Raw genomic sequence first — 15456 nt, 5'->3', positions numbered from 1 at the left:
GAAAATCTTTTCCTTTTCTTTTCCCTAGTATCTCGTTTAAAATTGTCCATGTTGCTGAGGTTTGACCGGATGCAGCATGCAATTTGTTAAAATAATATTGTCTTCGAGAATGCTTAATCAAGGCGTTCAATTTGTTACGATACCTTTTAAACTTATTGTGTAGTGATAAGTCACTTGGATTACGTATGTAATTCTTGAATAAGACGTTTTTCCTGTTAATTGATTTAAGTAAACCTTTAGTGATCCACGGTTTACGAATTATATTCCTTCTATTGCCTTTCACAAGTCGACGTGGGACGTGTTCATTGAATTTTTTTAATAAAATATCAAGAAACAGATCATAGGCCTTATCGACATCATTTTGCACTTCAAAAACTACTGACCACTTCTCTTTGCAAAGAGCATTATTCAATTCTTTAATTTCTTCTGGCGTATTTTTTCTAAAATAAGTAGGCCCTTGTTTAGGATTATTGATTATTGTTGGGTGACTGTGTGTTTTATGAAAAGCGAAGACTGGCATGTGGTCGGAGACGTCCGAATATAGTATTCCACTTTGAAGATTTTCAGATAAAGAACTTGTAAAAACATTATCAAGCAGGGTTTGTGAGGAGCCAACAACGCGTGTCGGCTTGTCTATTAATGGATACAATGCATACGAATGAAGAAAATTGGTAAATGTGCCACTAATTCGAGAATCTGAAGATTGGAGGTTGATGTTAAAATCTCCAAGGAGAAAGATTTCTTTACCCCCTCGAGAAAAAGAACTTAAAAGAGGATCAAGGTATTCAATGAAATCGTCTATGACAGTAGATGGGGGACGATACGTTACACCGACTATGACGTTCTTTTTGTTCCCGTTGTTCTTAATTTCAATGAAAAGAGATTGGAAGTCGGGAGAAAGGGAGGTGTCGTTGAAAAAATGAAAAGAGATATCATCCTTTATTTCATTAATCTACAGGAATAATGTTGGAGTATTTTTGTCAATGATTACATGAATTTCAATTTCCTTTATTTTCATTTCAAAATATGGACCAAAATGATATATCACCTAGAAATATTGATGAAGCTGATCACAAAGAGATAAAATAGCCCCCGCCCTATTTTATGTGTTATTTTTTCTTTAAAGCAACATCCAGAAAGCGATCATCTGTGTTGCAATGGTTAGATTATATGCAATGGACATGTCTGCACAGGCACTGCTCTGTTGTGTATCATCTTAAAATATGAAAGACAAAAACTTATCTCAAATGAAATACAGTATCATTTCTTCAAATTTCTGGATACCAAATTCGTCTTTAAAGATAAAATAAAAGATTTTAAGATAAAATGGCCTCAGAATACTGCCCCTGGTCTTGTTAATATGTTTGGCCAGATGAACAACGTAAGTTAATATGTCAATAAATGAAATAAATATAAATGGATGAATAACACACAAAAATGCATAATTTTAGAACGTTGAGAACTTGAGATAGACTTTCACCTCAAAGTTCTATTGTTCATTGGATTCAAAGTCCATTCACCAATGAATGCAAGTCATTCATAAATACAATAAACATTTTTACCCATTTATAATAAATTATATTCTTTCCATTGTTAAATTTCGTACATGTATTCGAACATGCTCTGAAGCGCCTTGAACATCTAAGATGGAAAGTGCGCTGACAAGTCTTATGAATGATTATTATTAGTATCAAGACCCATATTTTCCTTTAACCTCATTAGTTAGGGCCAAACCAACATGGCAAGTTAGCCCCACCTACATGTACGTACATGGATATGTATCATATTACACTTAGACCCCGTTCTCAATACCGCCCTAAAACTAGTTTACTTGAAACTAATTAGACGTGTAAAGAGAAAGGTCAAAGCGGTCTTGGATGTGATCTTACAAACCAGTATAGAAAACCACCTCGTGATGTAGTTTTCAAGATCACTTTGCCTCATTAAACTGGTTTTAGCGTAAGTGAAGACACAACCATTCTTCGGGAAGTGATCTTCGGATATTTTGGGAACGCTGGCAAAGCAATCTTCAAAACTGGTTTCCTGAACCGATTTCCATTTCCAGTTAACTAGTTTTAGAAAGTATAATGAGAATTAAGCTTAATGAGAATGGTGTCTTACTCTGCTTTCTGTTCTCATAAGGTTTTGTAATTAATGTGAGTTAACCCAATCAATAGGACAGTATTACATGTATGTAATCAAAAAGCATGGTTGGCTTGGCAAGTGTGATGTTACCCCAAACCAGGATAGTCTATTGGTATACAGCCAGGAAGGGGGGGGGTGGTCTTTATAGGAACTTCAATGGTGACTGCGCCAAAGATTGGCATGCATGACGCCTATGGAATAATCTAAGAAATTGCAGTTATTTTCTTTTATTGCATGGTATTGACTATACAAACAGGTGTGAAATAAGAATTCTGCTCTAAATCCAGAAATAAAAGTCCAAGTACACCTGTAGGATAATTTTTGGTTTCATTATTTCATTGTTCGATTTAATAGAATTTCTCTCTTTTTTCAATAAACATTAAGAAGATGAGTTTCCTTGATTTCAATTAGTAAAAGTAAAAATAACAATCAATTTAAGAAATTGGCTAGAAACAGAATTTGTAATTTTTGTTCATATGACAAATTTTTTTAAAAGTTTGAGTCTGACAAGCACTTACAAAATGTAACATATTCTTTAAAAAAAAACATAAGTGGGAGTTGTGGTGACTTGTGAAATTAGACTTGAAAGAAAAGTCAGGAAACATTGAGGAAAAATCTTTTCCCAATTTGGACCCCCCCCCCAGCCTAGGGTTTGGACATGACAAGGGCCCTGGGCTCAGGCGCGTAGCCAGGGGGGGCAGTGGGGGCTGTCGCCCCCCAAAAAAACAACGTCCCCAAAAAGAAAAAAAGAAGGGAAAAAAGAGAGAAAAGGAAAAGCGAAGGGAGGAAAGGTAGCTTTGTGGGTTTTTCTTTTTATTCTTAATTTTTTTCTCAAAAAAGAAACTCTGTGACTCTTGCTTTAAATTTATATATATGAATTTTGCTTCCGCGCTGTGCGCGGTTAAATGACAATATTGCAGTTCTCCTTTGTTTCCCTCACCATTTCTCTAACCTTGTTTTTCCACCTCAGCTATATGTGTTTCTTGCAAGTTAAAGTTCAAATGTATACATTAGGGCATGAAATTAGAGTAAGGTTAGGCCGAAGTATATGAATTTATCTTTTTTTTTAATTGATCGCGCAACTTCTGGTCGGGTCGGCTCCTGGCGGGTAAAATCTTTATCTCAATTTCTGCCGTCATCTCCATATAGGCAACTTCTCCCGCTTTTCAGCTCATTACTAAACAACCATAATTTGGGGGCAAACAGGTTCCTAATTTAAAAAGAGGAAGGTATAAAATTTGTGTCGTATTAAATTTTAAAAAGTACAATTTTTTAATCAAATTCTATTCAACTTTATGTCATTTCCCTGCACATTCATCTCCTGTCCTGTTTTGCGCCCTCAGTTTGAAATTTTGAATGACACTTAAGTTTCTTTATCATTCAAAGTGAAGCGCATCAGGATAAGTGAAAGAAATTTTACATCATCCTGTTTTATATAATTTCAATAATCACAGAAGTTTCAACTTTTTGCGCACTATTTTCCTTGTAATGAAGTTCAATAATCTTAGAAAATTAATTGGATTAGAGCTGATGGGGGTATTAGAAATATCTGCATTTGATGAAACGTCCGCCCTTTGAAATTTCAGACTCAGAGTTTCATTGCTCTGCGCGGGGAGGAATACCTTCCTCCCAGCAAATATCCTTCTTCTCCTCTGTTTTGCGAGTTAAGATATGCACTGTCGCTAAATTGTTTGTAATCAAATCTGATCTTTCCAAGGGAAGTATTCAATATAACTTAGAAAATAACCTTTTCTCGGGACCATTTTCTTTGCAAAAAATAAAATAAAACGCTTTAGCTTCCGCGCTTCGCGCGGGGTTAATATTATTTAAATTTTCTCCATTTTATCCTTTGTTCGTTTTACAATCACTTTTGAAAACAAAGTTCAAAATCACAATATAGTCAACTGAATTGGAGCTGATATAGGTACATGTACTAGAGACAAGGGATGCGGCTCCTTTTTATTTTAATTTATGAAACACCGAAAGCTTCACGCGGGAGGGGGAAGCTCCCACTCCCCCCTCCCTGCACCCACCCCCTAGGGAGCGCGCTTCGCGCACTCTGTAAGTGTTGGCACGCTTCGCGTGCATTTACCGCCCCCTCCAAAATGAAATCCTGGCTACGCGGTTGCCTGGGCTAATAGCTGTCATCAGAGAAAAGAATTTGAAATTATACACTGCAACCTTGATACACTCATACATTGTAATAGTACATAGAAACAATCAGAGCTCTCATCAGTATTTATACTCCACGGCTGCAGTGAACCAGTCTATCAGACAAAACAGCATGGAAGTGAACGTACACAACAGTGCACTCGTGAATATTCATAAACTACATTTTACATGAGAACACTCAGAACTGGTATATCCAGGGACTTATTAATAGGCAGAAAAATTGGCTTGTGGGAGTGTATGATCTACTTAACTTTACTGATTGAAAATGAATTTTAAAAAAATCTTTACAGAGCGATCAATGTGTTAGGTTTGCACAAAATTCTCAAACCTTGAAAATATAAAGAAATGAAAGAAGGTTTTTTTTGCTCATATACATGTACTAAGTCTAAAAATTCACAAAATTTCTGTAACAGAGACTGCCATTGTTAAGAAAGCTTTTCATACATGTAGGCAAGAATGTGGCTGCAATCAAGCGAATTGGGTCAAGATCACAATCTACTTGCACAGAGATTGCAAGAACACTGAGGCATATGCAAAATATAATTTTTTATCTCATTGGTGCCTTGATTTGGACTAGTGCCCGGCATTAGCAGTAGTCTCTGGGGCTTGTTTCTCAACACCGTCATAAGTCTAACTTCTTTAAAAAATCAAAGATAGTGAGCTTCTTGTCCGCCAACCGTTTCACGAAGCCCTCATTGCCAAGATCAGGTACAACAACCTCACTAAATATTTATGACAACTCCGTACATATTATAAAGTTCTTTCTTAATGACGTAGTGGCATCATGTGGGCTAGACTATGACAAGCAAAAGTACCTCACAATTTGAAAATCATAATCTTGCGTAATCAATCATAGAAGTTGAAATTACATCACAAAACAATGGGATAGATCATTCAATGATATTTACAAAGAAACTATACAAACTGTTTGTAAAATGCCACAAAACCATTCATATTTTGAAATAGTAAAATAATTGAATCAATACAGATTCTACCATGTCAGGCCATCGATAACTGGAGCCGTATTTGTCGTTTCTAGACCCCTATTAACATTAGGGTAAATCTCTAATTAATGCATATAATTTGTGAAATCGTATATTTCAATGTCTAAAGATTAAAAAAATTTATATTAAACTATATTTTGATGATGTTTGGAATCATTAAAAAAAACGTATAATTATCATCATTCTGTAAATAAACCCATTATGATTTACTTTCGCAAACTATCAAAATTTGATATCCCAGGGGTACCGATCTCAACTTCCACATGTGATTTCATTTTCTCGTCAATTGAATGCTCTAGTCTCCATGGTTTAAGTATGTATGATGCATAATTTACCTCTGCTATTATTTTGAAAAGATGTATTTCCAAATTCATCACGATATTTGCAATTTTATCATAATTTTTCTTTTTCTTAATTACGCTATTTTGTGACTAAGGCTACGTCTCGTCTGCTCTTTTTACCAATAGTATTGATATCAAGGGATTCTAGTTAGGAAGCCCTTCGTGAAACGGGTTTAGTAAGATTAGAACTAACTCCGTGGTTGGTGAATAAAGATAGGACTAACTTATCCAGGTGTTGAGAAACGGGCCCCTGTTTAATAACTCAAACTGACAGGAGACAAAGACGAGAGACAAGAGAGAAAGGATATTTGGAAGGGAGGATAAAGCCAAATATGTCTGTTAAAAATAAAAAATTAAATCAAGAAATTGATTAAGAAAAATGTTCTTAAGAATGTCAAAACTTGCCTTTTCTTTTTCAAAGACGTCTCTGAATCTGTTATGGTTGTAGTTAGATTCATGGATAAGTGGTAGATCACCCAGATCTGACATTTCCAGTGGACGTTTGTAACCCAACTTCAATAACCAGTTTAACCACCAGTATGTTACCTAAGAAGAAATACAATGAAAATAATTTTAGTTATAATGATGTTGCCAGTAGCATAAGCAGGGACTTAGTAATAGAAGCCATAATTTTTTAGGTAAGGCTACAAAGTTGTTTTGGGGGATTTATCGGAAAACAATATATGAATTTCAAATAAATATTCACAATCCCTGTCCTTTGGTATAGTGTCACTGCAATTAAAGGGAGACAACTGACATTTCTGGCAACATATAAGTTTAAGATGGTACATTTCATGATGCACAAAGTGCCCATTTGACTCAAGTGATTTTTTGTGAAGACATAAATAACAATAGATGCATGGTTTATAGCAGTGGTAGGGGAGGGGACCTATTAACATGTATGTACATGTGTGCTGTGAGTAAAGGTAATTGTGAAGGAAAGTAAATTGTAAAGCTGGGGCCAATTGCATGAAAGGGTCTTTGCAAGAACCGTCTTTCGTGTCGCCCATTTATTATGATGCGCCATGTGAAATGCATTTTAAATAAATTACCTGCAAACAAATTTTATTCATTATAAAATGGTGTGATATATCATGAAAATGTATACAAATTGATTTAAATGCTAGATAACAAATTTTATTTGTTTATCACATATTTTAGAAATATCCCGCATACAGCGTATCATAAAAGATGGGCGACACAAAAGACAATCTTTGGAAAGACCCTTTCGTGCAATCGGCCCCAGAGCTCTATGTAAAGCAGAGCTCTATGTAGAGCATCTATGATAAACTCTTGACCATTTAAACTTTATGTTTAAAGACCATAGTACCATTTAAAGATATCATTGTATACCTGTGAGAGAAGATTCACATGTTGATCGAGGTAATACATGTCTAATCCTCTTAGGTCCTTGGGTAATGATTTACTCTCTCCATTCTGGCAACATCCACAAACCTACATTTACACACAAGAAGTAATCAAGTAGAGAAAGTTGAAACTGCAGGAATGTATATGTGTAAATAAATTTCATACCTATTACATTATCTAAAGATCTTTTCAGCATTACTGCTCTTCATAGGGTATAGTAAAGAATAGTAAAATCAATACAAATGAGTACAAAATAACTTGTCTAGAATTAAAAGTTTGGTCTCAATTTTAACACTTCAAAATATGATTTCTATTTATGCAACCACTTAATCAAAATGATGACTGTCATAGATATTCAATTTTAAGATGATAAATAAGAATGCAAAATGGATTAAACTATTTCATGACTTACATTAATTCTGATGATGTTGAACTCTAGCAAGAGAATCAGGCCATAAAGTACAAGGGTACAGATGGTAAGATCAAACCTCATGCAGTCATAACCAGTTTGGCCAAGACTGATCAGGTTTAAGAGAACAGCTACTTCGCCCAGGATAGCAAGAGTCCAGTACAGCATTAAAATCAATGACATACTAGCACACTGCCATAACTCCATGTGATGGTAGAAAATCAGAGACATAAATGATGCCACAAATGCTGTGATTGAAGGCAGGTAAAAATGTGGCTGTGTTGGTTGACTTCCATTTATGTAGTTTTCATCTGTTAAAATCCCTTCAATAATGGAAGTTAAATGGACAAGGAGAAGAATACCAAGAAGCATCCATTTATAGGCATGACCTTTATAGCGAAGGAGATACTTGGTGTTGATAGCTCGGTACCCTGTACAGCATCCCATAACAAAGAGCAAAAAACTGAAGGCGACAAGAAAGACTGCGTGTGGGGCAGCATCCAGTGCATCTGAAAAGCATGTGTTGTTTGCTATGTGGTCCTTATTCCAAGCAAAGCCATCAAAGAAGTGGAGGTCAGAACTGTTGACCCCACAAAACCACTCCCAGCTGTCTGACCCCATGACTACCTTCAACAATGTCACATCTACAAAAAAATTATATAAATAATATTAATAATAATAATTACAAGAGTCTTTCAACAAAATATTACCTACATTCTAATCTTACAATCATGACTTTTGAAAAATGAATAATTATATTTAATGCTTCATATGATGAACAACTTAATCGAAGCTAATTGAAATCTCATCAGAAATCACGATACTACCTCAGGCGATGGTTTGTTTAGGCTCCACTACACTTCACTACTGCTACCCTCCGCTACACCTACCCGAACCATCGGGCAATAAATACTCGCTCTCAAAAACCAGTGACAAACTGTGTCACTTTTTGGTAAAAAAGGCAACACGTCATGTAAAAAAAAACATTAAGTGTACTCTACCATCGGACACAGACTCACTCCTTGCCCTTTCTTGTAAATATCTCAAAATAGGGGATTTGAAGCTGGTCATGCACAATTTGCGTCTGCTATTTTGGATTCGGCAGTGAATAAATAGGTGTGGGGAACTGCGAACCGGCTTCAAATCACCAATGTTGAGACATGCAATCCAACCCGATATAGAAGGGATGATCTGATTGGCCAATGGTTTTGACCCGAAAGTTTTTCCAACGGCTATATGTTTGTGCATTATAACACCATCGGATAGACTGGGAGTTTACGTCAGCCGAACTACAAGTCACTGCTTTTTTTTTTCCTTTTAATTATAAGTTTACATGGGCATTTTCACCACAGATGGACACAGAGGCAAAAAAATAAAGTTGATATTCATGTCAAATGCTTTATGTTTTTTAATAAATCAAGACCTGAAGTTTCTGAGACAAAAATTTTTTCCGACTCTGGCAGCCATTTTTTATTTCAAAATGGCTGCCAAAGTATGGATAAAAATTAGTGTTGAAAATAGTATATTGATACATATTTTGTTTTGACAGATTTTTAAAGAACAGGTTTGATCATGATGTTTTCGCCTTTGATTTAGCTTGCTATTATAATACTTTTTAAAATCCCACAGAAAGAAACACCAGTAATCATTCATCTGATAAAAAAACATTGATGAAGTATGTGATATGGTATGTAATGTCAGTTACCGAAAACATGAACTTTTTTTTCTCATTTCCTGGAAAAGAGGATATATTATATGAAACTTGGTAGATTTCCTCTCTAGGTAACACCCCTCCCTTCTACACCAAAATTAAAGATTACCAATTAACAATGAAGCAATAGGGTACCATTAAATATATGTAATGTCAGTTACCAAGTGGAAAATGTAATGTCAGTTACCGAGATGTAATGTCAGTTACCATGATAAAACGTTGGTTACCAATATTGAAATACAAATATGTGGTCAATTTTATGGTGAAGAAATATTGTATACTTGTTATTTAACCCTAAGAAGACTGGGGGGGGGGGGCTCAGCCCCCCCCCTCGACATTTTTCGCGATAAATCCACTGCTCGAATGTTTTTGACCGCGTCGCTAGCTGACTTTTTACCTTCAAGTCTCGAGCAACTTTTGAGACCAAAATTGTGACCCCGGGTACACGGTTCCGAAATTACGCAACATTTTGTAAGTGCATGCAGACCCAAAATTACTCAAAAAAACGTGAATTTGTGTACAAATCCAATGCAAATAGTGTTTTCAGCCAAAATTCATAAAATGTATCATTATTTTTCCTTTTACTGCTAAAATCAATTAATTTTATCTTGTATAGGGCCAAAATAAATTCCTTGACAATTTCCATTGAAAAAACAATAAAAAACAAAAAGTCAAAAAAACAAAGAAATACAAAAGAAATTTAGAAAACAATAGAATACATAAGAAAATAAATGTGATGTTGAAATTTCTGAAAAAGAAATTTGATCAGATGCTTATCTAGAGTATGTGAAACAAAAATTAGCATTTTAGGGTCATTATTTTATTAATTAGATCAAACTTATGATTTTACGCATAAATTAGCATAATTAATCAGCAATGAGATTTTCTGCAGAATTTGATTTTATAGTTTTGTAGATAATGCCATGGGTAATGCACGTGCCAATTTTCGTTGCGATCGCGCGATCGACAGCCGAGATCATAAAGGGGGGCTAAATCAGTTGCATTCCCATCGTGCAAAAAAAAATTACTATGAAATGTTTTTGTACATGTATGCACTTTACCAAGTACCTAATTGTTTGTATCAGACAATTTTTTGTTTGGTTTTCCGGGGGGGGGGGGGGGGGGGGTAGGGGGTACTTTTCCCAACCTTTTGCCTAAATCTGCAACATTTTCTAAGCTTAACATTGTGATGAAGGGGATTTCCAGGGTCCCTTTTTTTTTTGTTTCTAGGATTCCTTTGAGTATTGCCTCGCTAAAAGTAAATTCCTGGATTTTATACCTGTTAGTAGTGTGGATGTGTGATACAATTTTGTTTTTGGTTTACAAGTATAGATGAAAAGTGAAATTTGACAGTTCTGATCAATGTTGCATGGATCTACTAAAACTGTGGTGTTTTTTTCTAATTTACAAATAGTTCAGTTTCAGTTTAGAAGCTGGAGTTTATTTTTTGTTGACAGCTTATAAATGAAATTAGCAAAGAAAATGATTAAACAAATTATGAAGAGAATTGAAATCCGACAGATTGAAGAAGCATTGCTTGCACTGACCAGAATAGAAATCACTAAAACTACATGGCTGCATGAGATTCGGGGGAGGGGTACATGTAGCCTAGGGGAGGAGACCCTTATTCATTTTGCCTTTTTTGAGGGGAGGGGGAGGTTGGAGAAGGAAAAGGTTTAAAAAGTCAATATAAAACTGGTGAATATATTATGGGTGTATAGTCAGAAAAATCCATGTGTACAGTCAATGCAATATTAAATTACTATAGGAAAACATGTAGCTGCTATGACCCCACCCCCCCCCCCCCCCCCCGGTAAGTAAAACATACATTTCTTATCTTTTGATAATTAAAAATGTGAAGTATTATGAAACTCTTATGATTTTAAAAAGCCTTACATATAAGTACCAAGAAAATTATGCCTTTGAAAATCATATAGCACTGGATAATGTTAATGTGTATTGTCAGTTACCGACAAGTAATGATAAAAATGTTCAAATCAAAGAAAGGAATTAAGAAAAAGAAAAAGTTTTTTCATTGAAATGTTCCTAAAAACTCGGGTATACTTCCACATCAAGCTCACTTTCATGTGAAGCCCTGCACAGAAGATACAATGCAATGATTCCACACATTTGACTTCCATGTGTTATCTCTATGGCAAATTAAGTGTAATGTCAGTTACCGTAATGTCAGTTACCAGCATGGTTGTGGAAAAATTATCATAGTCCCCAAAAGACAAAAACGAATTGTTTAATATTTTGACACATCTTAACCTAGTAACGGAGGTATATTTACATATTCAAATTATTTCTCTATCTACTCAGGGACATGAGATATTTCAATTTTAATGAACACCCTGAAATTGCATGTCCTTTTGTGTAATGTCAGTTACCGACACATTTTTGCTTGCTGATGCGTAAAGAAATGTGGTTACATAGGAAAACTTAGTATCAGAGTATACATCAAGGTTCACTTTATTAACTCTATCAAAAGCAAGCTCCCATAATTTGTTGTTTTAGAGATACACACAATGGAAGGTGTGAAAACATTGTGCCGTGTAATGTCAGTTACCGTGAAAATGCCCACATGTATATTTTCACGAAGGTGCTTTTAGGGCCAAAAGGGAATAATCAACTTTACTGAGCTGGGATCTACCGTACTAGTTCTTTTTATGTAATTATCTAGAATAGAGTGAAAAATCAAAGAGCCCGTCCGGAAGTTTTTTGCATTGCAAACCCCCTAATACTAGGAAGCCGATGCACGATCGCGAGCCATCTGAGTATGAGGAGAATTCAGAAAAATAACAAAATGTTAAAGTCTCCTCGAAACAGATGGCTGCCAGCTGTCTAGAAAGAATGTACAAGAAATTAAGTTTAAGAATGTTAGCAACTAGACTCTAGAGACACAATCATGGCGTATGTAGTGTAGCGGTAGTGAAGTATGTAGGCCTACGGTAATCATGGTAATGGAGCCTCCTGGCCTCCACGACCATTACTTGAGGTAGGTCTCTCCATCATATACATGTACCCAGTTGTTGTGTGTCCGGACGATCAATTTTACTTTTAGAAAGTCATTTATTTGAAAAAATTTACAATTAAGTTAAGTTTCATCAATTTTTAGTACAAAATGTTAGGAAATATTATAGAGAACAAAATAGAAGATGATTAGGGGCCCTACAACTATTGAATTCATATTTTGGCAGTTATGGCATAATCGTGAAATAGTCCCCAAATCCAAAAATGGGGATTATTAGATTCGCACAGCTCGAGAACAGAGAACTTGCGAAATGATAACACACACAAATGAAACACACTTACACTTGGGTTCTCTCCCTATTATATACTCGTGATACAGTCCCCACTCTACGGGAAATCAAGTTTGATTTTCACGGCGGTGGGGACAGTTTCAACAGTATAGTATACTCGTGATACAGTCCCCGCGCTATGGGATACACAGTTTACTTTGCACGCAGTGGGGACAGTTCAAACAGTATAGCTATACTCGTGATACAATCCCCACGTTATGGGATACACATTTCATTTGGCACGCAGTGGGGATAGCTCCAACAGTATATTATACTCGTGATACCGTCCCCTCAGCCTCACAACATAAAATCGTGCTCGTTCGACAAGGGGATGGGGACAGTTTCCCAGTGCAACTTGACAAGGAAGACTCATTCAAAACCGTCGGGAATTATTATTATTATTGTCATCATCATATTATATTATCATTTTATCATTATTATTATTTTATCATAATTATTATTATTATTTAATCATAATTATCATTATTGTTATTATCATTATTATTATCCCATAGCGCGGGGACTGTATCACGAGTATACTACCGGTATACTGTTGAAACTGTCCCCACCGCCATGAAAATCAAACTTGATTTCCCGTAGAGTGGGGACTGTATCACGAGTATATAATAGGGAGAGAAAGTGTGTTTCATTTGTGTGTGTTATCGTTTCGCAAGTTCTCGAGCTGTGAGAGAGTAAGAGTTATGGGGACTGTGTTCTGGAGAAAGGAAGTGGTTTTCTAGACCAAAAGCTTCAGTCTCTGTATTTTGGTTGTTCCGCTGAACTACGTTGGCTCCACTCACCATACATAGACTGAAGGGGATGGGGCCCCGTACCTACAGCCAACGTATAGTGAACTAGCGTTTTATAAATCGCGATTTAAAACTGTTTTTTAAGCAAAATTGAAAGTTTCATGGTTTCCATTATCAGGGAAATATAAATAACTTAAGTAATTGCATACCTTGGGCCGGAGTTATTGAAAAAAATCCTCTGGATGATTGAGAAATCTGTCATCTAAGACATTTTCACCTGACCTGACGGTTTTTCTTGCAAGTTGCCATCTTGAATGACGTCATTATCGTTATTAACTTAATGTCTCGAATCGATATATCGCGATTATAACTAGTACTAGTACTAGTATGGCAGTGAGTCCAAACTTCGCGCGTGTCCATACTTCGCGGACGGTCATTATCTAAAAAACTAGCCAATAACCTTAAAATCTGACATCATCAACGTGAAAAGCGACGTAAAATTACCCTTTGGGATAACTTTCTTCAGGATGAGTTCAGTATTCATGAAAATATTGTCAAAAGATCGGCAAATTTGTCAGCGTTAGCGCTCGTTCCGAAGAATTTTTATATTCTCAACAAGCATCATCCTTTTGCAAGCAGATATCATCAAAAATGTGAGTTCATTGTGGTACTGACTAATTCTATGGCATTTTGTCGTCAATTTGATATAAATATCTCACCTTTTGAGCTTGAGTTTGTGTTACAATCTCCTCAAAAACTTTTGTCCGCGAAGTTAGGTCACACTTTTTCAGAACGGTTTTCCAGCACAGCGCGCATCCGTCGATCGGAATAGAATTTTGAGATCGCGACACCGGCGAAACCCCTTGACCTTCTTCACATTTTTGTCAATGATTTTATAGTTTACGATCTTGCTGTCAATGTGGTAACTATTTCTTGAATTGGTTTTGTATAAATTATGAATATTTTGTGACAAAATTTAAGCCTGATGAATATTTTTGAAATGTGCGCGAAGTTTGGACACCCCATCATACAAGTAGTATCGTTTATCTTCGGTTTCGTTCGCATATGGAGCAGATCGTATAATATCGAAAGCAATATCGATATCACATTCGTGATTGTTGACGTTCGTTTGTAAATATTTTATAGTTTGGCTGCCATTTTGACGTGTTCAACCCAATTAAACATCGGTAAAGTATATTTTTCATGCCTTTTTCATCTATATCGTTTAAAGTATTCAAACATTGACATATCAAGTTTTAAAAGTTTGTTGTTTATACATCCTTAGATTGTATATTTGATGTGTAAAATTACATCAAACTTTGGACTGTGAATTGACAAAAGGGAGGGAATGAGAACACATGCGAGCCCACACGTACACCCTACCGTCGGTAAATGGGGATTACAGTAAAATGTCAGAAATTGTTGAATAAATCCCCAGAAACGACGGTTATTCCTGTCTAGTGGTTTTCATGCGTTCTGGTATGTGTGATCCTAATAATCCCTATTTTTGGATTTGGGGACTATTTCACGATTATGCCCATATGGCATTTTTAGTGTAATCAAAAGACAAAAAAGAAGGCTTCAAAAATATAGTGTCCGGACACCCGACCCCCCATCCTACTCATACTGTCAACACAATCTGCCCAGGCGCCGCACCGCGGCACGATCGTCGGCGCGGATCGAGGTGATCATGATGAAGCGCCCGAGTTGTGCGAGGCGAGGACTAACTGACCGAGGCTAACGTTAGTTTAAATATATCTAAAGCTAACTAAAGACAAGTTTCATTTGCAGTTTCATTTAAAAAATATCACCATTTTCGCTCACTCACTCCCATATCAATTCTTAACAAAGTATTCATAACATTTCCTTACCTAAATTCTTTGCAAAAATATGACAGTCGTCATTACTAGTGTCCGACCTTGTCGCAGCAATACAGTGACACAGCACTATTGCGTAATATAATCTGCACTCCGAGCTAGCTCCGATCCTAGTACCGGTACGCTTGATTTTTAGAGTTACAAATGATTGCAATTCTTTCTGCAACGGGCCCAGTACCGTCGGAGGGTTGGTGTTTGATCGGGGTTTAGTCTGGGCATGAACCTATACTCCATGGTCTGGGAGATCTCGGGGGCTTTATTCAGAATTTTTGGTGGGGAAGGTTGAATATCTGTGATAAAATGTGCTGATTCAGAGAATGTGAGTCTTTGGGAGCATCCTCATGACATTTCGGCCATTTTGACCCATTTTTGACCAAA

General features: G+C 36.1%; 1 protein-coding gene across 1 annotated transcript; it reads right to left on the bottom strand.

Annotated features, from left to right (window-relative positions):
- Positions 1 to 2488: 2488 nt before the first annotated feature.
- LOC129256210 (ATP-binding cassette sub-family C member 9-like) lies at positions 2489 to 15214 on the bottom strand. Its single transcript, XM_054894465.2, has 4 exons — positions 15073 to 15214; positions 7443 to 8083; positions 7016 to 7117; positions 2489 to 6208 (listed from the first exon to the last, which is right to left on the bottom strand). The coding sequence occupies exons 2-4, from the start codon at positions 8058 to 8060 to the stop codon at positions 6002 to 6004; spliced, it is 927 nt and encodes a 308-aa protein (XP_054750440.2). The 5' UTR covers positions 8061 to 8083; positions 15073 to 15214; the 3' UTR covers positions 2489 to 6001.
- Between the last annotated feature and the right edge of the window lie 242 nt (positions 15215 to 15456).

Source organism: Lytechinus pictus, chromosome 3 (assembly GCF_037042905.1).
Source record: "Lytechinus pictus isolate F3 Inbred chromosome 3, Lp3.0, whole genome shotgun sequence".
Lineage (NCBI taxonomy): Eukaryota > Metazoa > Echinodermata > Echinoidea > Temnopleuroida > Toxopneustidae > Lytechinus > Lytechinus pictus.
Note: the sequence above shows the minus strand (reverse complement) of the source record. Positions and strands in the feature narration are given on the sequence as shown.